This window comes from Electrona antarctica, assembly GCF_951216825.1.
Source record: "Electrona antarctica genome assembly, contig: scaffold_126, whole genome shotgun sequence".
NCBI classification, from domain to species: Eukaryota; Metazoa; Chordata; class Actinopteri; order Myctophiformes; family Myctophidae; genus Electrona; species Electrona antarctica.
In genome coordinates this window covers 150530-174079 of record NW_027638375.1, presented here as the reverse complement: position 1 = coordinate 174079, position 23550 = coordinate 150530, and the positions used below count along the sequence as shown (strand labels likewise).

The window sequence follows — 23550 nt, the reverse complement described above, 5'->3', positions numbered from 1 at the left end:
AACCGGCAGACATGTAGGTGGAAGGACTCCAGAGAGGTGGAGACTCTAGCACACCGGTAGACAGGGAGCCTGACCCCTCCCTTGGTCATCTCCCGTGTCTGGGTGTAGAGCTCCACACCCTCTGGGTCCCCGATGCAGTGGAGATGGCGACACTGCACGGCCCAGATATCATCCATACGCTCCTGGTGGATGAGCGGGACCCCCATGGTGTCCTTCATGTCCCTGAAGGAGTCCAGCACCTCCTGGATGAGCCGCTCCATCTCTGCCGCACTGCGCGTGCGGCGGCGGCAGTGACGGGCCAGCTCCTTGGCGGAGACACTGAGGTGGACGCCGCTCCCCTCCTCGGACTGCTTGGCATCTTCAAGGCGGGCCACGTCGCCACTGTCCCACTCGAACATGGCAATCGACAGCCGCGCCATGAAGAGGCCGTACAGCTGGTGGCTGTAGGTGGTGACACCCCTGGCGAAGCGTCGCATGAGATGCCACACATCGAGCCTGACCACCAGCTGGTCCCACTCGTGGAACAAGTGCTTGAGCTGGCACTGTCCCACGGTGGAACAGCAGTCCCGGTCCACGTACAAGACCTTAGGAGGGGCCATGCCTGCCTCTCTGTACCGCCGCATCAGACCGGCTGCCATTGGCTGGAGACCCTCACCCTCCTTCTCCGTGAGCACTGAGATGAGCACCTGCCCGTGCTCATTGCCCACGTTGGTCAGCCAGGCAGCCGTGTCTGAATCAGCGCCCGCAAGTTTCTTGGTGATCTAAAAACAAAAATATAACAAAACATACATTAGAAAAGGACTGGCCTGTAATGTCGACTTTGATTACACAGAATAAGTCAAGGCGTGCTTTGTTGACCTGGTGGATCACTGTCTGTACTTGCATCCCCTTCTCCCCCACTCCACCACTACTACATGTCTTTGCCGAAAATAGCCGATCTACAAGCTCTCGCAACACAACGGATTTTGAGCTTGTAGATTTGTTATTTTTGCTAGGGTGTCAGTCAGTCAGGCTTACCGTGAGTGATAATAAATGCTGTTATAATGAAAGCTTGCCTTCTTGGTGGAGTCCATTTTCAGGATCTCCCCGAAGACGGAGGTGACCCTAGCCTTCGACTCCTCCAGCCTGGTGCAGGCGTCCCTGACGTAGGCAGAGAGGAGCCATGCCACGCAGGGAACCGCCTGCATGGGAGGCAGGGCCACCGCCGCCCCCTGACGAACACCAAGCCAGTCTGGAAACTTGCGGAGTACAGAGAGGTAGAGCACGGAGCGCGACATCCACTCCTCAGTGTGCTGCTCCAGGAGGTGAGCGCGCAGGCGAGACGGACTGTTGCCCAGAGTCCGCTCCCTCAGCGCTGTCACCACCCGCTTGTCACAGGACAACCTGGGGCAAAGATTCAAGACTATTTGTCACGCACACAAGTATATGCTGTGGAATTTTAACATTAGATGCTCCAAAAACTGTCCATATTGTCTGCTTACTTGTACGTGAGAACAGCTGGGAATTCCCTCTGGTGAGGAAGGTCCAGCTGCTCCAAGATGTCCTGTGTCCAGGCTGCCACCTTCTTGTGACACGAACAGCATTCCAGGTACTCCGTGCCCAAGAAGTACCAGCCATTCGTGTCCAAGACCCTCCGGACAGTCTGGTACACCCCAGCGGAGCCGAGATGCGCCTTGCAGGCGGCGCATTTCAGCTCGCATGCCCAGAACCTGTTCAAGTACAAACCATATTAAACCATATTAAAAGCCTAGCTATGGAAAGGATCACAACACAACACACTGCACAAAATATCCCATACACATCATACCTTTTGGGCACCCAGAGGAAGAAGGGGCGCTGGAACCACTCGTTGGCTGAGGCGGGTGGCTGCCCGTAGCTCTTCCGAGGTCCAGGGGGGAAGGACCACATCTGCCTTACCTCGGCAAGCTCAGACCTTGTTCCCGTCCATGAGAATAAGGCCTTCCCCAGCCAGTCCTGCTGCGCCTCTGGAACAGTCCTCCTCCACCCCGCTGGAAGCAGCTAAAACAGAAATGTCAGTCAGTCATTTAGTCAGTCAGTACACACACACACACACACACACACACACACACACACAACTAAATGCTACATTTGTAAAAAAAAAAAAAAAAAGAGATCACACTGAAAAATAAATGTAGTACTACTCTTACCTCTGCGCCAGAGGGAACAGCGGCAGTGGGAACAGGCTCTCCTGGCCCCAGAGGAGTGGCAGATGAGGATGCCCTGGCTTCTTTAAAGGACAGACTCAGTCACTCACTGACACACTCAGACACTCTTTCATGTGGAGCTCAATCTCCATGAGCACGGCAAGAAAGCGTGTTATACCTTATTACACCGTGAGGCCAACATGACAATGTGTTGATTTGCATTTAGCCTATAGGTACTATGTTAGTGGAATGAGAAATGGCACAGCATGGGGACAGAGAGTGATATGAGTGGTGAATGAGGGTGAAAACAATTTACTATTAGTTTTGGTTGGATGTGCTATAAAGACGGTGCCACAAATACAAGACAGCTACATGTAGTACAGTCTAAGACAGCTACATGTAGTACAGTGCAGGGAACTACTCTAAGTCAGTGGTTTCCAAACACTTGAGCCCAAGACCCAAAAGAGAAAATGTGTGTTTGCCCAGGACCCAAACTAGTGAAAACAGCAGATCTGCAAGCTCACGATGCGGCGCGAAACTTGTAGATCAGCTATTTTCACTAATTCTTAAACATTTGATTTGTAATTTAGGGAGTGTCTTTGATCTCTTTTATTTATTCATAAAATGACTGTGAAAAATCATTGTAATATATAAATTAAATAAGGAACCCATGAGAATGTTCCACCAGCACACACATGGGTTCCGACCCAGTGTTTGAGAACCACTGTTGTAAGCCACAGTTTGATTGCATACTTTAGTAGGCAGAAATGCAACAGTCCAAGCATCATTATTATTATTATTATTGCATTCATTATTAGAGCACGAAAGCTAGAATGAAGAGATGACTAAATGACATGGTGGAATCAGCCACATTAAATCAGCCACATCAATTTCCCAGAGGAGTAAAGCCGTGCAGCTACAGATGACTAACCAGATGGATTACCAAACTTACCTTTATGTTATCCCTACTGATATTACCTTACCACAATCCATGTTATCCATTGACAGACAGCTAATAAATGTAGATGACATTAACAGGCATTGTTATAAAAACTATATGCATTTATTTATGTATGGGGTGTGTAAGTGTGTGTGTGTGTGTGTGTGTGCGCGTTCTCACCCAGAGCATCATACTGATCCACTGCAGCAACTAAATCTCCATCCTCCTGCTCCAAGGACTGGACACGTGATGCCGATCGTGCTTGGAAAAAACAGAAATAACAATTACAATTTGCAATGTACAACTTAGGCATTTAGCAGACACTCTTAACCCAGAGCACCTTACAACAAGCAATGACAACATAAGATAATCACATGGTAATACATGAAATAATATTATAGGATCATAAGTAAATCAAGGGCCTATCATTAGTCTGACAGTAAAAAATCCAAAAGATCAATAAAACTATAGGACGCTGTGTCAACAGTAAACACTGACCTGGCATCTGTCTACGTACCAGACAACCTGAATAAAACACATATAAATTCCTGCAGACAGTTGGACATTGGTTGTGTAAACAGATTACTTACTTGCGTGCTGGCGGGTGAGAGTGGGAGCTGCCACCTCCTTGTCCCGGGCCAAGACATAGGACTGCAGTTTGTGGACGTCACTCCCAGGTCTGTCGACCCGTATGCCCCTGATAAACGCCACATATCTGCAGACATAACATTGTCACACCATCTTCGACATCAGTTCAAGTACTTGAATGAATGAATGAATGAATGAATTTGGTCATAACAGGAAACAGCACATCAGCACCTCCATACATACAGAAGGTACAACATCACAGAGGATAAAAACACAATAGAGCATTAAGGCTTATTTGAAGGTGGTCCTCAAACTTACGATCGACACTCCTTGTCAGTGGACTCATACAGAGCCTTGTAGGTGACCCCCTTGTTCCTGTACTGGGACAGCATCACCATCTCCTCGTCATTGGCCCTTGCTGGCAAAGACCCCTCCATGGCCCTACACACCTTGATGGCAGCTGCCATCTGTGGGAAGTGCAGGGCATAGGAAGTGAGTGAGTCCTTGTTGGCCATGAGAGGAGTGTGTGAAGTGTCACCAGCCTCTCTCTCCTTCTGGTGCGCTGCCACCATCATGCGCGCCCAGCCCACGTCATGGCTCAGGAGCCACTGGAAGGTTTTCCCCCTGTACTTCCCAAACTGGAGCTCAGCCTGGCTGAGAACCAGCCAGGTGGAGTTGAGGTCTCCTCCAGCTTGGGTGATGCGTGCCTTGGCCTCCTTCACCACATCCACAGCAAACTTCACCTTCGACCCCGAGGGTGACTGCTGTATTTCAGCAGCCACCCTCTTAGCTTCAGGTGAAGCCTGGATGGTGAGCTCCCTGGTGAAGGGCTGAGTCCTGAACACTGGACGGAAATCCATTCTGAAAACTGAAAAAAAGGAAATAGTTAAAACCATGGCACACTGGAAAGGTGGGACATTCAGATATATTATATAGCCTGTGTCCATTACAGATAGTTAACAGGTGACAGTACTAGTAAAACAAAACAACCTAGTAATGAAATGTATTGCAATCTCACTTTTTACTCACACGAAATGAACAGAAACAATTTCCAAACTCAGCTATTGATTAAAGTGCCTAGAATTACATGTGAATACAGTTATAGTTTTCGCTATGTACATTCTGAAAGGTTTAAAAAGAGCCAATCTACAATCTGCACAGTAAGACAATTCTCACATCCAAATAATTACACCTATAGGCACAACATTTAACCATATGAACACTGTAACTACTGACCGAGTGACTGACTGACTGACTGACTGACTCAATCTACAGTTACTTCCTTTACCAGAGTAGCCAATAAAGTATTGGAAAACATGTTTGATTAAACAGTGGCACGTCGTGAGCTGGTGATCTGCTATTTCTGCAGTCTATTGTAGGTCTAATTTGGTTACAATGACAAAGCCTTTATCTAGCTATGAATGCTATAAACTGTGCTTAATATGTTTTCAAAGGGCTGAAATATAAAAACAAATTTATATCACAATCTAAGGTGTACAGCATTCATCTTTATGCTCAATGGGCTTCATTCATTCATTAACAGTTTTACCCCAGTTTGACCCCAGCAGTCTGCTCTAAATATCTCATGCTCCAGATTTATTAATTTATTAATATTAATCCAGTGTGCTAAATAATACAACAATAACAACATGACACATTAGCATTGTGATGGTACATGGCTGCATGAAAGATTGTGCCAAAGAGCCCATATAATACAATGTCAACCAGGCAGAGCCAACAAGCTGAAATTGATTCAACTTTCACATCCAACAACAATGTTTTCTCACACAAATGAACAGAAAACGTCTCCAAACAGTGCTGATCATTTACCTACAACATCCATGAGTCTAGCCAAGCCAATGGTGGGTTGGAAATATGACTGATTCAAGCAGAATGACCACTTTCAATGCATGTGAACATAAACGGAGCTAGCATGCTAACAGAGGCTAAATTAGACATATCCTACATCAGATAAACAAATAAAACGTTGCAACATGGTGCCTCCTAAACACACAAGGCTAAATGGTGGATTAAAAAGCGTTTTGTTGCATTCTATGTCCAGTATAATGCATGCTTAGTTGCTTACCTGTGTGTACTGTGCTGTGTAGCTGCTCTCACAGAAGACACTGAAGACAGAATGAATGACCGAGTGAGTTGTGGGTGGAGTGATTACACTGAGGTAGCATCAATGTCAATTGACAATTTGGCAGAGTAGTGTTGGGAACTTGTGAAGTCTGGGAGAATACTGGTACATGCATGCACAGTCCCACATGTAATAAAAATAGATATAATAATGTCAAATAGTATTGGTATGTTAAGGTAATATACAGTGTAGTGGTATAGTTAGCATAATAGTTTTAATCCATGTCTTTACTGTTTAGTTGCATGGGTGAATACACCAAATCAACATTAAACCAATTTGGCATTTGGTGGAACATAGATAAATTAAATGAGTAGTATAGGCTACTACACCTTGAGAGTAGGCTCCGGTACTTCTTAAAACTCACACCATAGTGTGAAGTGGTAATGAGTCATGACCCATCCATTCTTCCTGGTGTGTGTGTGTGCGTGTCTGTGTCTGTGTCCATGCGCAAGGCAGGCCCCTGCGTTTGGAAACCAGTGGCTGAAACCAGTGCGTTCTTTGAGGTTTTCACAGCTATTCCGTAAATTTTCTTAGTTCTGAAGGTTCAGTTAACACAAACACATCTATAGCAACTCAAATTGACATTTCTATAACATCACCCTCAGTGAAATATAACATTAGAGCTGAACTATGGAACAGAGTCTCTGCTCTCTGCTCTGTGTTACTGTGCACTGACGACACCTCGTGGGCATTCAGTTGAATTGCATGCATGCCCAGCTAATTGACATCACAGGCTGTGTGAAATATGTGAATATGACTGTGAGGGCTGCCTCAGCAGCCTCACATTGAGACAGCCTATATTGTATGGTGACTTGTCCTTTTTGTCTATTTATTTAGGTTATATACATTCTCATGATGTTTTACATACACTTAACACACAAACACATGGAAATAACTATACACAAGACACACAGCTGGAATGACTATTATTTAGTTTTGTCTGTTTATTTACATTTTGAGCTGACTGAGTTTTCTTTGAGTTTTCAGTTCACTGATTGGCTGGCCAGAGCAAGGGGAGCCAGCTGCTCCATATTGGCAGCTGCTGGGGACAATCGGACTGCACCACAGTCTCTCTGCACCATGGGGAGGGGCAGGGGTTGTTGATAGTGGGTTTGAGTTACAGTCTTTGTATTTACCCCCTTGTGTTTCGGATGGGTTGACCCATCCCTATATATGTTCCCCTCATGTGCCATTCTGGTTAGATCAGTTGTGTTGTTCAGTTCAGGTTTTGTTTAGTTATGTTTAAGTTGATCTCATTTTGTTTGGGCCCACATTTGTTATTTGTTTATTATTATTTGGAACCCAGAAATAAATACCACAAATGAACTTTTAAGTTAAACCCACAACAAGTTTCCCTGTGTCTCTCCTTCCAACCAACTCGGTCCCTGACAGATGGTGGCAGTGGTGGGATCGGCCGGTGGAGAGCACAGGAGGGTTTCAGTATTTTTTTTTTTGTTTGTTTAAAAAAAAAAAAAAAAAACAGATGAATCATGTTACGTGGAAGAGGAACAAGAGCACCAACAAAACCAACACAGGAGGATGAGGAGGATAATCCAGAACTTGGAGCCACTGGAGAGGACACTGAGGAGACCAGCCGAGAGCCAACACTGGCAGACCTGGCTGGTATGTTTCAGGCCCACATGGCCATGCAGGAGACCCGGGATGCTCGTCAGGAGCAACGTTACAATGCACTGAAAAATCAGTTCCAACAGTTGCAGCTGGAGGTGGAGGCGCATGCTCCCCCAGAGCAGGCTCCAGGCCCTGAACCTGGTCCACCAGCCCCAGCAACAGTGTCTCCAGATGGTTCTCCAGATGTCACCACCTCAGGTCGGTTTCGTTTCTCTCCAGAGCCTAGATTAGAAAAACTATCTGAGAATGATGATATTGAGCATTTTCTGATAACTTTTGAAAAAATCTCAGCAGCATGTAGGTGGCCTAAATCAGATTGGGTTTTTCGCCTAATTCCATTGCTTACTGGCAAGGCGAGAAGTGCCTATGTACATATGGATGTTGATGAGACTCATGATTACGAGAATGTTAAAAATGCCATTCTAAGAAAGTATGACATTAATCCAGAGACTTATAGGCAGAGATTTCGCAACACTGATGTTGAATCGGGTGAAACGCCCAAAGAACTGTATGTAAGGTTAAAGGAGCTCTATCAGAAGTGGATCCGACCTAAAGATAAAACTGTTAAGGATGTGGGTGAAACTATCATTTTGGAGCAATACTTACGCATGTTGTCCCCTGAGCTTCAGATATGGATCAAGGAGCGTGATCCCCAATCGGCAGCAGAGGCTGCGTCGCTAGCGGATACGTTTGTGGCCGCCAGGAGGACAGGACAACCATGGAGCTACAGCACCTGGAGGGCTGCAAAAGACAATCGCTGGCCTGCCTCTCCTCAATACCACCAGAAGTCAACACCAGGTGGGGGTAAGGCTCCCATCAGGGAAAACCAGCCAACGAATACACAAACTAAACAGGCTAATAGACTACCCACTTGCTACTTGTGTGGAGAGGAAGGCCATATCAAACCCAATTGCCCGAAGAACCCAATGAAGCTCACTCAAATGTGTGTGGTGCCACGAAAACATGATTTAAAAACGAATAATGATCAAAGCATGAATATGGAAACTGTTAAAATTAATGGGAAGACACTGAAGGCCCTAATTGACACCGGCAGTGATCAGACCCTTGTGCACCAGAAATTTGTGCCACCCAATGTTATTCACCCTTTTGAGACAATCCCCATTTGCTGTGTGCATGGAGATAAGAAGCCGTACCCCACAGCAGACATGTACATTGAAGTGCAAGGGCAAACGTATCTGTTGAACATTGGTGTGGCCGATAATCTGCCTTTTCCAGCCGTGTTAGGTAGTGACCTGCCTGTCTTATTTGATTTGTTGCACAAACCTCACAGTTGTAATGTTGCCGTAACCAGAGCCCAAGCCAAGTTGGTAGATGAGCCCTCTGTAACCCTCAGTACCCTGCCCTTTTATGATGCAGACCTAGACCAACAGCCAGGGAAAGCCCGAAAGCCAAAGAGACAAAGGAAGCAGGAGAAGTTCCAGCATACTGTGGTAAAAACAACAGAGGAGATAGCTCCAGATCTGCCACTGGGCTTTAAGGTGCCTTTAAACATGGTGCAGATGCAACAGGATGACCCCAGTTTAGCTACACTATTGGGTAATGCCAAAGAGGGGGGTGATGGGTTGGAGAACAGCTCTAGAGAAGAGTATTTCCTACAGAAGGGTATGCTCTACCATCAGCAGGGGCCAGTTAAGCAGATAGTCGTTCCCGAGGCAGCCCGAGAGACGGTACTTACCTTGGGCCATTCAGTTCCCTGGGCGGGCCACCTAGGGAAACACAAGACCCTGGCACGCATTAAACGACATTTTGACTGGCCTGGTCTACGAGCAGATGTTACCCAGTTTTGTAGGACTTGCCCTCAATGTCAGAAGTCATCAGCTAAAAAACCCTCGAGAGCTCCCCTACAGCCTCTCCCCATTATTAGCACCCCCTTCGAACGATTGGGTATGGACGTGGTTGGTCCGGTTGAAAGAAGTAAAGCTGGAAACCGTTACATGCTGGTGATTACAGACTATGCTACTAGATATCCAGAAGTGTTCCCTCTAAAAAATACCAAAGCAAAGACGGTGGCATTCTCCTTGGTGCAGTTTTTCTCCAGGGTGGGCCTGGCCCGGGAAATTTTAACTGATCAGGGCTCAAACTTTATGTCCAACCTCCTCAAACAGGTTTACCAACTGCTAGGCATCAAGAGGATACGAACGACACCTTACCATCCACAGACGGATGGACTAACGGAGAGGTTCAACCAGACTCTTGAACAAATGCTCCGTAAGTTTGTTGATGACACTGGCTCTGACTGGGACCAATGGCTACCTTACCTCCTCTTTGCATATAGGGAAGTACCCCAAGCCTCAACTGGGTTCTCTCCATTTGAACTGCTGTATGGTCATGAGGTGAGGGGACCTCTGACCTTGCTGAAGGAGACCTGGGAAGGGGACCAGAGGGAGGAGGGAGATGTCGATGTAATAACCTATGTGTTTCAGATGCGAGAAAAGCTACAGAGGATGACAAAACTGGCTCAGCAGCACATGGCAGAGGCCCAACAGTATCAAAAAACGTGGTATGATAAGTCAGCACGACAGAGGTCCTTTAGCCCAGGACAGAAAGTTCTGGTCATGCTACCCACCAGCGACAACAAGCTACTGGCAAAGTGGCAAGGGCCATTTGAGGTGGAGAAACAACTTGGACCTACCACCTACCAGGTTGCAACACCAGGACGGCCACGTTCAAGTAAGGTGTTGCATGTGAACCTCCTCAAAGAATGGGCTGAAAGACCAGAGAAGACTGCAGGGGTTATGATGATCAAAGTGGTGGACGAGGAGGAGGCTGTAGACGACCAATATTTGCCCTCACCTGCCCCAGCAGTGTTTGATCTAGGCCATCTGTCAACTGATCAACAAAACCAGGTGAAAGCTTTATGTAATCCGCAAATATTTCAAGAATATCCAGGCCGCACAAATATTGTTGAACATGACATTGTCTTAACAGAAAAAGCTGACATAAAACGTATGAGTTACAGGATCCCAGAACGCCTCCAGGACTCCCTGAAAAAGGAGGTGGATCTGATGCTGTCCCTGGGCACCATTGAGGAGTCTAAAAGTGAGTGGTGTAACCCAGTTGTTCTAGTCCCAAAGAAAGATGGCACAATACGATTTTGTATTGATTTTAGATACCTGAACTCTGTGTCAAAATTTGATTCTTACCCAACACCACGTATTGATGACCTGATTGAACGGCTGGGCAAAGCAAAGTACCTGACCACCATTGACTTATGCAAGGGCTACTGGCAAGTCAATCTTTCCAGGCGGTCTAGGGAGCTGACAGCCTTTCGGACTCCATGGGGGCTTTTCCAGTTCTGTGTTATGCCATTTGGGTTGCATGGGGCCCCAGCAACCTTTCAAAGACTTATGGATCAGGTATTGAGAGGATGTTATGACTATGCATGTTCATATCTTGATGATGTAGTTATTTTCAGTGCCTCTTGGGACGAACATCTTCGACATTTGGGGGAGGTCCTGGGGCGGATCCAATCGGCAGGCCTGACCATTAACCCTGCAAAATGTGTGTTCGCCAAGGAGGAGACGGAGTACTTGGGGTTTGTAATTGGGAGGGGGGTTATCAAACCACAGGTCCACAAGGTCCATGCCATCAACTCCTGTCCCCTACCTCATACCAAGAAGCAGCTGAGGTCCTTCCTGGGCATGGCAGGCTTCTATCATCGGTTTATACCCAATATGTCAGACAGAGCGGCTATCCTCACAGACATGACCGGAAAAACACGCCCCAATGGTCTCCGGTGGACGAAGGAGGCAATGGCAGCCTTTAGAGACATTCAGCAGGCTCTGGGTACGAATCCTGTCCTACACAGTCCTGACTTTGAGAAGCCGTTCGTTCTACAGACTGATGCTTCAGACAGGGGGATCGGAGCTGTTCTTCTGCAGGGCCCGATGGAGGACCAACACCCCCTGGCATTCATCAGCCGCAAGCTGGTGCCAAGAGAGGTTCGTTATTCCACGGTAGAAAAAGAAGCCCTGGCCATCAAGTGGGCCCTCGACTCATTCAAGTATTACCTCCTGGGGAGGGAATTCACTATCCAGACTGACCATAGAGCCCTCCAGTGGATGCAGCGGATGAAAGACACCAATGGCCGCATCACAAGGTGGTACCTGGCCATGCAACCCTTCCGCTTTACAGTGCAGCACATCCCCGGCAAACTCAACGTGACTTCAGATTACCTCTCTCGCTGTTTCAGCGAGAGTTCCGAAGGGGGGGAGTGTGTGAGGGCTGCCTCAGCAGCCTCACATTGAGACAGCCTATATTGTATGGTGACTTGTCCTTTTTGTCTATTTATTTAGGTTATATACATTCTCATGATGTTTTACATACACTTAACACACAAACACATGGAAATAACTATACACAAGACACACAGCTGGAATGACTATTATTTAGTTTTGTCTGTTTATTTACATTTTGAGCTGACTGAGTTTTCTTTGAGTTTTCAGTTCACTGATTGGCTGGCCAGAGCAAGGGGAGCCAGCTGCTCCATATTGGCAGCTGCTGGGGACAATCGGACTGCACCACAGTCTCTCTGCACCATGGGGAGGGGCAGGGGTTGTTGATAGTGGGTTTGAGTTACAGTCTTTGTATTTACCCCCTTGTGTTTCGGATGGGTTGACCCATCCCTATATATGTTCCCCTCATGTGCCATTCTGGTTAGATCAGTTGTGTTGTTCAGTTCAGGTTTTGTTTAGTTATGTTTAAGTTGATCTCATTTTGTTTGGGCCCACATTTGTTATTTGTTTATTATTATTTGGAACCCAGAAATAAATACCACAAATGAACTTTTAAGTTAAACCCACAACAAGTTTCCCTGTGTCTCTCCTTCCAACCAACTCGGTCCCTGACAGATGGTGGCAGTGGTGGGATCGGCCGGTGGAGAGCACAGGAGGGTTTCAGTATTTTTTTTTTTGTTTGTTTAAAAAAAAAAAAAAAAAACAGATGAATCATGTTACGTGGAAGAGGAACAAGAGCACCAACAAAACCAACACAGGAGGATGAGGAGGATAATCCAGAACTTGGAGCCACTGGAGAGGACACTGAGGAGACCAGCCGAGAGCCAACACTGGCAGACCTGGCTGGTATGTTTCAGGCCCACATGGCCATGCAGGAGACCCGGGATGCTCGTCAGGAGCAACGTTACAATGCACTGAAAAATCAGTTCCAACAGTTGCAGCTGGAGGTGGAGGCGCATGCTCCCCCAGAGCAGGCTCCAGGCCCTGAACCTGGTCCACCAGCCCCAGCAACAGTGTCTCCAGATGGTTCTCCAGATGTCACCACCTCAGGTCGGTTTCGTTTCTCTCCAGAGCCTAGATTAGAAAAACTATCTGAGAATGATGATATTGAGCATTTTCTGATAACTTTTGAAAAAATCTCAGCAGCATGTAGGTGGCCTAAATCAGATTGGGTTTTTCGCCTAATTCCATTGCTTACTGGCAAGGCGAGAAGTGCCTATGTACATATGGATGTTGATGAGACTCATGATTACGAGAATGTTAAAAATGCCATTCTAAGAAAGTATGACATTAATCCAGAGACTTATAGGCAGAGATTTCGCAACACTGATGTTGAATCGGGTGAAACGCCCAAAGAACTGTATGTAAGGTTAAAGGAGCTCTATCAGAAGTGGATCCGACCTAAAGATAAAACTGTTAAGGATGTGGGTGAAACTATCATTTTGGAGCAATACTTACGCATGTTGTCCCCTGAGCTTCAGATATGGATCAAGGAGCGTGATCCCCAATCGGCAGCAGAGGCTGCGTCGCTAGCGGATACGTTTGTGGCCGCCAGGAGGACAGGACAACCATGGAGCTACAGCACCTGGAGGGCTGCAAAAGACAATCGCTGGCCTGCCTCTCCTCAATACCACCAGAAGTCAACACCAGGTGGGGGTAAGGCTCCCATCAGGGAAAACCAGCCAACGAATACACAAACTAAACAGGCTAATAGACTACCCACTTGCTACTTGTGTGGAGAGGAAGGCCATATCAAACCCAATTGCCCGAAGAACCCAATGAAGCTCACTCAAATGTGTGTGGTGCCACGAAAACATGATTTAAAAACGAATAATGATCAAAGCATGAATATGGAAACTGTTAAAATTAATGGGAAGACACTGAAGGCCCTAATTGACACCGGCAGTGATCAGACCCTTGTGCACCAGAAATTTGTGCCACCCAATGTTATTCACCCTTTTGAGACAATCCCCATTTGCTGTGTGCATGGAGATAAGAAGCCGTACCCCACAGCAGACATGTACATTGAAGTGCAAGGGCAAACGTATCTGTTGAACATTGGTGTGGCCGATAATCTGCCTTTTCCAGCCGTGTTAGGTAGTGACCTGCCTGTCTTATTTGATTTGTTGCACAAACCTCACAGTTGTAATGTTGCCGTAACCAGAGCCCAAGCCAAGTTGGTAGATGAGCCCTCTGTAACCCTCAGTACCCTGCCCTTTTATGATGCAGACCTAGACCAACAGCCAGGGAAAGCCCGAAAGCCAAAGAGACAAAGGAAGCAGGAGAAGTTCCAGCATACTGTGGTAAAAACAACAGAGGAGATAGCTCCAGATCTGCCACTGGGCTTTAAGGTGCCTTTAAACATGGTGCAGATGCAACAGGATGACCCCAGTTTAGCTACACTATTGGGTAATGCCAAAGAGGGGGGTGATGGGTTGGAGAACAGCTCTAGAGAAGAGTATTTCCTACAGAAGGGTATGCTCTACCATCAGCAGGGGCCAGTTAAGCAGATAGTCGTTCCCGAGGCAGCCCGAGAGACGGTACTTACCTTGGGCCATTCAGTTCCCTGGGCGGGCCACCTAGGGAAACACAAGACCCTGGCACGCATTAAACGACATTTTGACTGGCCTGGTCTACGAGCAGATGTTACCCAGTTTTGTAGGACTTGCCCTCAATGTCAGAAGTCATCAGCTAAAAAACCCTCGAGAGCTCCCCTACAGCCTCTCCCCATTATTAGCACCCCCTTCGAACGATTGGGTATGGACGTGGTTGGTCCGGTTGAAAGAAGTAAAGCTGGAAACCGTTACATGCTGGTGATTACAGACTATGCTACTAGATATCCAGAAGTGTTCCCTCTAAAAAATACCAAAGCAAAGACGGTGGCATTCTCCTTGGTGCAGTTTTTCTCCAGGGTGGGCCTGGCCCGGGAAATTTTAACTGATCAGGGCTCAAACTTTATGTCCAACCTCCTCAAACAGGTTTACCAACTGCTAGGCATCAAGAGGATACGAACGACACCTTACCATCCACAGACGGATGGACTAACGGAGAGGTTCAACCAGACTCTTGAACAAATGCTCCGTAAGTTTGTTGATGACACTGGCTCTGACTGGGACCAATGGCTACCTTACCTCCTCTTTGCATATAGGGAAGTACCCCAAGCCTCAACTGGGTTCTCTCCATTTGAACTGCTGTATGGTCATGAGGTGAGGGGACCTCTGACCTTGCTGAAGGAGACCTGGGAAGGGGACCAGAGGGAGGAGGGAGATGTCGATGTAATAACCTATGTGTTTCAGATGCGAGAAAAGCTACAGAGGATGACAAAACTGGCTCAGCAGCACATGGCAGAGGCCCAACAGTATCAAAAAACGTGGTATGATAAGTCAGCACGACAGAGGTCCTTTAGCCCAGGACAGAAAGTTCTGGTCATGCTACCCACCAGCGACAACAAGCTACTGGCAAAGTGGCAAGGGCCATTTGAGGTGGAGAAACAACTTGGACCTACCACCTACCAGGTTGCAACACCAGGACGGCCACGTTCAAGTAAGGTGTTGCATGTGAACCTCCTCAAAGAATGGGCTGAAAGACCAGAGAAGACTGCAGGGGTTATGATGATCAAAGTGGTGGACGAGGAGGAGGCTGTAGACGACCAATATTTGCCCTCACCTGCCCCAGCAGTGTTTGATCTAGGCCATCTGTCAACTGATCAACAAAACCAGGTGAAAGCTTTATGTAATCCGCAAATATTTCAAGAATATCCAGGCCGCACAAATATTGTTGAACATGACATTGTCTTAACAGAAAAAGCTGACATAAAACGTATGAGTTACAGGATCCCAGAACGCCTCCAGGACTCCCTGAAAAAGGAGGTGGATCTGATGCTGTCCCTGGGCACCATTGAGGAGTCTAAAAGTGAGTGGTGTAACCCAGTTGTTCTAGTCCCAAAGAAAGATGGCACAATACGATTTTGTATTGATTTTAGATACCTGAACTCTGTGTCAAAATTTGATTCTTACCCAACACCACGTATTGATGACCTGATTGAACGGCTGGGCAAAGCAAAGTACCTGACCACCATTGACTTATGCAAGGGCTACTGGCAAGTCAATCTTTCCAGGCGGTCTAGGGAGCTGACAGCCTTTCGGACTCCATGGGGGCTTTTCCAGTTCTGTGTTATGCCATTTGGGTTGCATGGGGCCCCAGCAACCTTTCAAAGACTTATGGATCAGGTATTGAGAGGATGTTATGACTATGCATGTTCATATCTTGATGATGTAGTTATTTTCAGTGCCTCTTGGGACGAACATCTTCGACATTTGGGGGAGGTCCTGGGGCGGATCCAATCGGCAGGCCTGACCATTAACCCTGCAAAATGTGTGTTCGCCAAGGAGGAGACGGAGTACTTGGGGTTTGTAATTGGGAGGGGGGTTATCAAACCACAGGTCCACAAGGTCCATGCCATCAACTCCTGTCCCCTACCTCATACCAAGAAGCAGCTGAGGTCCTTCCTGGGCATGGCAGGCTTCTATCATCGGTTTATACCCAATATGTCAGACAGAGCGGCTATCCTCACAGACATGACCGGAAAAACACGCCCCAATGGTCTCCGGTGGACGAAGGAGGCAATGGCAGCCTTTAGAGACATTCAGCAGGCTCTGGGTACGAATCCTGTCCTACACAGTCCTGACTTTGAGAAGCCGTTCGTTCTACAGACTGATGCTTCAGACAGGGGGATCGGAGCTGTTCTTCTGCAGGGCCCGATGGAGGACCAACACCCCCTGGCATTCATCAGCCGCAAGCTGGTGCCAAGAGAGGTTCGTTATTCCACGGTAGAAAAAGAAGCCCTGGCCATCAAGTGGGCCCTCGACTCATTCAAGTATTACCTCCTGGGGAGGGAATTCACTATCCAGACTGACCATAGAGCCCTCCAGTGGATGCAGCGGATGAAAGACACCAATGGCCGCATCACAAGGTGGTACCTGGCCATGCAACCCTTCCGCTTTACAGTGCAGCACATCCCCGGCAAACTCAACGTGACTTCAGATTACCTCTCTCGCTGTTTCAGCGAGAGTTCCGAAGGGGGGGAGTGTGTGAGGGCTGCCTCAGCAGCCTCACATTGAGACAGCCTATATTGTATGGTGACTTGTCCTTTTTGTCTATTTATTTAGGTTATATACATTCTCATGATGTTTTACATACACTTAACACACAAACACATGGAAATAACTATACACAAGACACACAGCTGGAATGACTATTATTTAGTTTTGTCTGTTTATTTACATTTTGAGCTGACTGAGTTTTCTTTGAGTTTTCAGTTCACTGATTGGCTGGCCAGAGCAAGGGGAGCCAGCTGCTCCATATTGGCAGCTGCTGGGGACAATCGGACTGCACCACAGTCTCTCTGCACCATGGGGAGGGGCAGGGGTTGTTGATAGTGGGTTTGAGTTACAGTCTTTGTATTTACCCCCTTGTGTTTCGGATGGGTTGACCCATCCCTATATATGTTCCCCTCATGTGCCATTCTGGTTAGATCAGTTGTGTTGTTCAGTTCAGGTTTTGTTTAGTTATGTTTAAGTTGATCTCATTTTGTTTGGGCCCACATTTGTTATTTGTTTATTATTATTTGGAACCCAGAAATAAATACCACAAATGAACTTTTAAGTTAAACCCACAACAAGTTTCCCTGTGTCTCTCCTTCCAACCAACTCGGTCCCTGACAATGACAGAACAGTGGTTCTCATATTGACCAGGGGTCATTGCTTTTGTTCTCAGAGTTACATTGCTCAACTCAAGGACCCCCAAAATAATGTCAGGGACCCCCATCTGAACACTATGTTGTACCAGGGACCCCCATCTGACACTATGTTGTACCAGGGACCCCCATCTGAACAGTATGTTGTACCTGGGACCCCCATCTGAACACTATGTTGTACCAGGAACCCCCATCTGAACACTATGTTGTACCAGGGACCCCCATCTGACACTATGTTGTACCAGGGACCCCATCTGAACACTATGTTGTACCAGGGACCCCCATCTGACATTATGTTGTACCAGGGACCCCCCAATCCCCCATTTAACACTATGTTGTACCAGGGGACCCCCATCTGAACATATGTTGTACCAGGGATCCCCATCTGAACATATGTTGTACCAGGGACCCCCATCTTAACACTATGTTGTACCAGGGACCCCCATCTAAACACTATGTTGTACCACAGACCCCCATCTGACCATGTGTTGTTCCAGGGACCCCCATCTGGAAATATTTTGTTCCAGGGACCCCCATCTGGAAATGTTTTGTTCCAGAGACCCCCAGAAGAGAAGATTTGTGTTATTTAAAATAGTTTAAAAATATCAGATCTACAAGACCCCTGGGGATCCCCAGACCCCCTGCAACCCCCTGAAGGCTAAATGTGTTGATACCCAAAACTACATAGAAATCAATCCAGAGACACTTCTATCATGCATAAACATTTATTTGATGTTATGGTTTCAGAAATGCTTCCAGAGCATTAGGAATATAACATGTGTATCTGCTTATGAACGCTAGACATTTACAATGTACTTTATGAACGCTAGACATTTACAATGTACTTTATGAACACTAGACATTTACAATGTACTTTTATACATCAATATTGTAACAAGAACATTACACAGTACAACTGATCCATTTTTTTTAATCTTTTTTCTTATTTTTTAATGAAATAAAATACATGGAAAAAGTAATAAAAAACATGGCCTCCTCACGCATCAGAAGGACAATGTCAAAAGCAGAGACGTGTGTTTTCAACCAGTCTAACATTCATTAGAGTTGGAAAAGCGTCTGAAAGAGTCTCCTGCCGACAAGCTCCCGTCGCTTGCCGTGGATATCGCCGTGCCGACTGGTCAGAAACCCGTGGATGAAGAAGCTAACATGTTGGGTGGGTGGCCGACCTGGGGAATCGTGGCTGTCTGCGTGGTCGTTATGAGAGGGTCAATATACACCTGGGGAGTCGTGGCTGTCTGCGTGGTCGTTATGAGAGGGTCAATATACACCTGGGGAGGCGTGGCTGTCTGCCTGGTGGTGATGAGAGGGTCAATATACACGCCTGGTGTTTTACACTTCAGAAACAAGCCCAACATTAAACAACCCGCAACTATGGATATTTACAAGAGACTTTACAGGAAAACACGGCCAAAGTCGCTTACAATAAGCATACCTGGCAACACTGCAAACCAGCGCTGCAGGCTAATTTGCATATGATCAAAAACCATGTTTCATTGGCCGACTGGTTCGTGCTGAACTAAAGGACCTCAACGTTCAATAGAAGGACAAGGTATCTCTCTCTCCCCTTTAAACGATGTCTCTCTCTCTCTCTCTCTCTCTCTCTCTCTCTCTCTCTCTCTCTCTCTCTCTCTCTCTCTCTCTCTCCTCTAACTCTAGCTGATCAGAGACATTATCTGTCCTCACAAAGACACACTGAGGAGGAGTCATAAAGCGTAAACCCAGGGTAGAGAGGTTCAGTGAATGTGGTCTGGAAGGTGTAAATGTGTCTCAGTGAGTCAGAGGACACTTCATAGAAGGACAGAGTCCCTGCAGGGCAGTCTAGATACACTGCTACTCTGGAGACAGGCCAACCCCTCTCATCCACTGCTCTGCTGGAGTCAGAGGGAACAACAGGGAGGCGAGTCACCCTACTATTGTGAATGACATAGTAACCGCCTCCAGTACAGACCAGACTCCAGGAATGATCATTGTATCCAAGCCTACTACCCTCTCCTCTCCTGCTGATTGGTCTGTAAGCCCCTCCTATCACAACCCCTCCACTCCGCTCTACCTCCCACAGGTAACGACGTCCAGACAGACCTTCTGAACACAGAACCTGATAACGACTATCATCAAATCTATCAGGATGGTCAGCGTATGACTGAAGCTCCTGTGACCTTGTGACCTTCCTGTTGTCGTCAGTTGTCCTTCCTGTTGTCGCAAGTGTTCTGCTTGCTGTGTTTGGGTCCAGAGTGAGACGATGGGAATCTGATGAGAAAACAATACAGTAAAAAACATTAAATACTAGAAACAAATTTCAGGAAATTTGACTGGGTGCCTACAGCTCGCCAAGTCTGTGCAGCATTTGAGCCACGGACCACCATTTGATGACATTTAGCCTCTCAGACCCTGTAAGGGTCCATTTGGTTGACTTTCAATGGGGTATTTTGTCTAAGTTTATTGCACATTACGTTGCCACCAACATTCTAATGCTAGCATGCTAACATGCTAATACTAACATGCTAATGCTAACATGCTAATGCTAACATGCTAACATGCTAAAATGCTAATGCTAACATGCTAATGCTAATATGCTAATGCTAACATGCTAATATGCTAATGCTAACATGCTAACATGCTAATGCTAACATGCTAATGCTAACATGCTAATGCTAACATGCTAACATGATAATGCTAACATGCTAATGCTAACATGCTAACATGCTAATGCTAACATGCTAATGCTAACATGCTAATGCTAACATGCTAATATGCTAATGCTAACATGCTAATGCAAACATGCTAACATGCTAACATGCTAATGCTAACATGCTAACATGCTAATGCTAACATGCTAATGCTAACATGCTAAGGGGTCCATTTGGTTTCGCTCAGGGGGGCGGCCCGGTTCTGGCGAGCCGCCCCGCATCCGAAACGGTTGAGAAATGACAGAGTTACGTGTTTCCCCGAATTTCTCTATTGACTTTCAATGTGTGTGTGCGTGCACATGTGTGCATGTGCGTGCATGTGCATGTGTGCGCGCGTGTGTGAGAGTTGGTCAGGTGACCTTGAATCATTAACAAAGTATCATTTTCACCTGGGCTAGTCTATGCAATGCAAACAGTTTTGAAAGTTAAAAGCACAGTGACTCTCTATGACAGAACGTATGTTCTATCGCAAAAAGTAAAAGTCGAATGCGATTTTTGTTTTCACCGTGAGTGACCCGAGGCATTGAGGTACGCCGTGTGCGATCGTGGTATTGGTACGATAAAAAACGTGGTTATAAGAGCGAGTTAAGAATTGTGCTTGTGATGAAAAAATTGCTGAGTCATTCAGGCAGTTAACATGGAGTTTTTGACACATTATGATGGTACACCTGTCGCTTTCAGAGCTGTAGTTCACGTACTGTATGTATCTGGGCTTTGGTTGTGACATTGGGTGAAAGAGGACGAGTGTGGCTACAAAATTACCGAAACCCATGCGTGTAAAGTGAATATTTTGGCCGTGAGGACGATTTGTTCGGAGAATTTCGGTATAGTCTTCACATTGGCTTCTCACTCTGATCCGCTCTCTCTCTGGGCGTGCGACACTCTGAGTCGAGAATATTGCTCAGACCACACACACTTTGAACTGCCATAGCGGGCAAACCGTGCAACGTATTCGAATTCCGTCTGAACCACCACAAAGTCGATGGCCTCGTGTGCTGTTTGACGTTTAAATCGTGTTTCTACGTAACAGTATGCCCGAGCAATGTGGCTCCAAAGTAACGTGTCGTTTTCTGTTTTTACCCGCGTCTCCCCATCGACTTTGAATGGGGCATTTTCGCGTCGTTTATTGCGAATTACGTCGGCACGGTAACACGAATCGGAAAGAAAAGCACAAGCACACCATTCCCGGCCGAGCCGCACGTTTTGATGTATATATTGCGGGGCTTTGGCAAACCGTGCGGCCGGCCATAGACGTCGAAGTTTCGCGTATTGATGATGATAATAATTACGATTAAGTATGCGTTTTAGATTTCAACCTGTGTTTCTGCCATTGCATGGCAGGCACCCAGAATAATAATAATAATAATAATAATAATATAGAAGCAGTAAATATGTAGGCCTACAGATTGTTGGGCTTTCTATTAATGTATCATTAATATAATAATAATAATAATAAAAACAAATTTCAGGAAATTTGACTGGGTGCCTACAGCTCGCCAAGTCTGTGCAGCATTTGAGCCACGGACCACCATTTGATGACATTTAGCCTCTCAGACCCTGTAAGGGTCCATTTGGTTGACTTTCAACGGGGTATTTTGTCTAAGTTTATTGCACATTACGTTGCCACCAACATTCTAATGCTAACATGCTAACATGCTAATATTAACATGCTAATGCTAACATGCTAATGCTAACATGCTAACATGCTAAAATGCTAATGCTAACATGCTAATGCTAATATGCTAATGCTAACATGCTAATATGCTAATGCTAACATGCTAATGCTAACATGCTAACATGCTAATGCTAACATGCTAATGCTAACATGCTAATGCTAACATGCTAATGCTAACATGCTAATATGCTAATGCTAACATGCTAATGCAAACATGCTAACATGCTAATGCTAACATGCTAACATGCTAACATGCTAATGCTAACATGCTAACATGCTAATGCTAACATGCTAATGCTAACATGCTAATGCTAACATGCTAAGGGGTCCATTTGGTTTCGCTCAGGGGGGCGGCCCGGTTCTGGCGAGCCGCCCCGCATCCGAAACGGTTGAGAAATGACAGAGTTACGTGTTTCCCCGAATTTCTCTATTGACTTTCAATGTGTGTGTGCGTGCACATGTGTGCATGTGCGTGCATGTGCATGTGTGCGCGCGTGTGTGAGAGTTGGTCAGGTGACCTTGAATCATTAACAAAGTATCATTTTCACCTGGGCTAGTCTATGCAAATGCAAACAGTATTGCAAGTTAAAAGCCCACTGACTCTCTATGAGAGAACGTATGTCCGAACAAATTGCTCTATCGCAAAAAGTAAAAGTCGAATGCGATTTTTGTTTTCACCGTGAGTGACCCGATGCATTGAGGTACGCCGTGTGCGATCGTGGTATTGGTACGATAAAAAACGTGGTTATAAGAGCGAGTTAAGAATTGTGCTTGTGATGAAAAAATTGCTGACTCATTCAGGTATTTAACATGGAGTTTATGACACATTATTACAATTTACAATTTAGGCATTTAGCAGACGCTCTTAATCCAGAGCGACTTACATTAAGCAAAAACAAAAAGCATGGCATACATCACATGTATAAAAAGTAGTTATCATGAATCATGCGTAAACTAAGAACGTAACAGTGGAGTATCTATGTAAACTATACATACTATACTATATAATATATTATACATGTGTACTATAAAGTGCTATGACTACATAAAGTGCAATTCTAGAGCTGTCTACATAACAAGCTATAAGTCTGTTTAAAATACTATCTAAGTCTACATAATGTGCTATCTAAGGGGCTAGGCTAGGGCAAGTGCTACGGGCCATGGTGGAGTCTGAAGAGGTGGGTTTTCAGACTACGGCGGAAGATTGGGAGTGAGGCTGCAGTTCTGACTGCAATGGGAAGTGCATTCCATAGTTTTGGAGCCAGAAGGGAGAAGAGTTTGGGACGTGTGGAGCGTTGTCCCGGCGTTTTTAGTGAAGGTACCTCCAGCTTCCCTGCGTTGGCTGATCTGAGTGAGCGGGAGGGTTTGTAGGGTACGATCATACTTGTGAGATATGGGGGGGCCATGCCTTTGGTTGCTTTGAATGCCAGCATCAGAGTTTTGTATTCTGTGCGGGCAGCGACCGGGAGCCAATGGAGCGAGCGGAGAAGGGGGGAGACGTGTGAGAATTTTGGCTGGTTGAAGACCAAGCGTGCTGCGGCATTTTGGATCAGTTGGAGGGGCTTAAGTGCACATGCCGGTAGGCCAGTAAGGAGGGAGTTGCAATAGTCAAGTTTTGACAAGACTGTTGTCTGGATTAGGAGCTGGGCTGACTCCTGGGTGAGGAACGGTCTAATTCGTCGTATGTTGTA

The 23550-nt window shown here is 46.3% G+C and overlaps 3 protein-coding genes across 3 annotated transcripts; 2 read left to right on the top strand and 1 right to left on the bottom strand.

The window, feature by feature from the left end:
- Positions 1-3232: 3232 nt before the first annotated feature.
- LOC306918135 (uncharacterized protein) lies at positions 3233-5802 on the bottom strand (the record flags this gene model as incomplete). The annotated part of the gene is made up of 4 exons (XM_079531016.1): positions 5780-5802; positions 4012-4561; positions 3696-3820; positions 3233-3366 (listed from the first exon to the last, which is right to left on the bottom strand). The coding sequence occupies exons 2-4, from the start codon at positions 4551-4553 to the stop codon at positions 3233-3235; spliced, it is 801 nt and encodes a 266-aa protein (XP_079387142.1). The 5' UTR covers positions 4554-4561; positions 5780-5802.
- A 1768-nt stretch (positions 5803-7570) lies between these two features.
- LOC306918134 (uncharacterized protein) lies at positions 7571-11749 on the top strand (the record flags this gene model as incomplete). The annotated part of the gene is made up of 3 exons (XM_079531015.1): positions 7571-7663; positions 8095-10332; positions 10446-11749. The coding sequence occupies 3 exons, from the start codon at positions 7571-7573 to the stop codon at positions 10512-10514; spliced, it is 2400 nt and encodes a 799-aa protein (XP_079387141.1). The 3' UTR covers positions 10515-11749.
- A 929-nt stretch (positions 11750-12678) lies between these two features.
- Positions 12679-16857, top strand: LOC306918133 (uncharacterized protein; the record flags this gene model as incomplete). The annotated part of the gene is made up of 3 exons (XM_079531014.1): positions 12679-12771; positions 13203-15440; positions 15554-16857. The coding sequence occupies 3 exons, from the start codon at positions 12679-12681 to the stop codon at positions 15620-15622; spliced, it is 2400 nt and encodes a 799-aa protein (XP_079387140.1). The 3' UTR covers positions 15623-16857.
- Positions 16858-23550: the final 6693 nt, after the last annotated feature.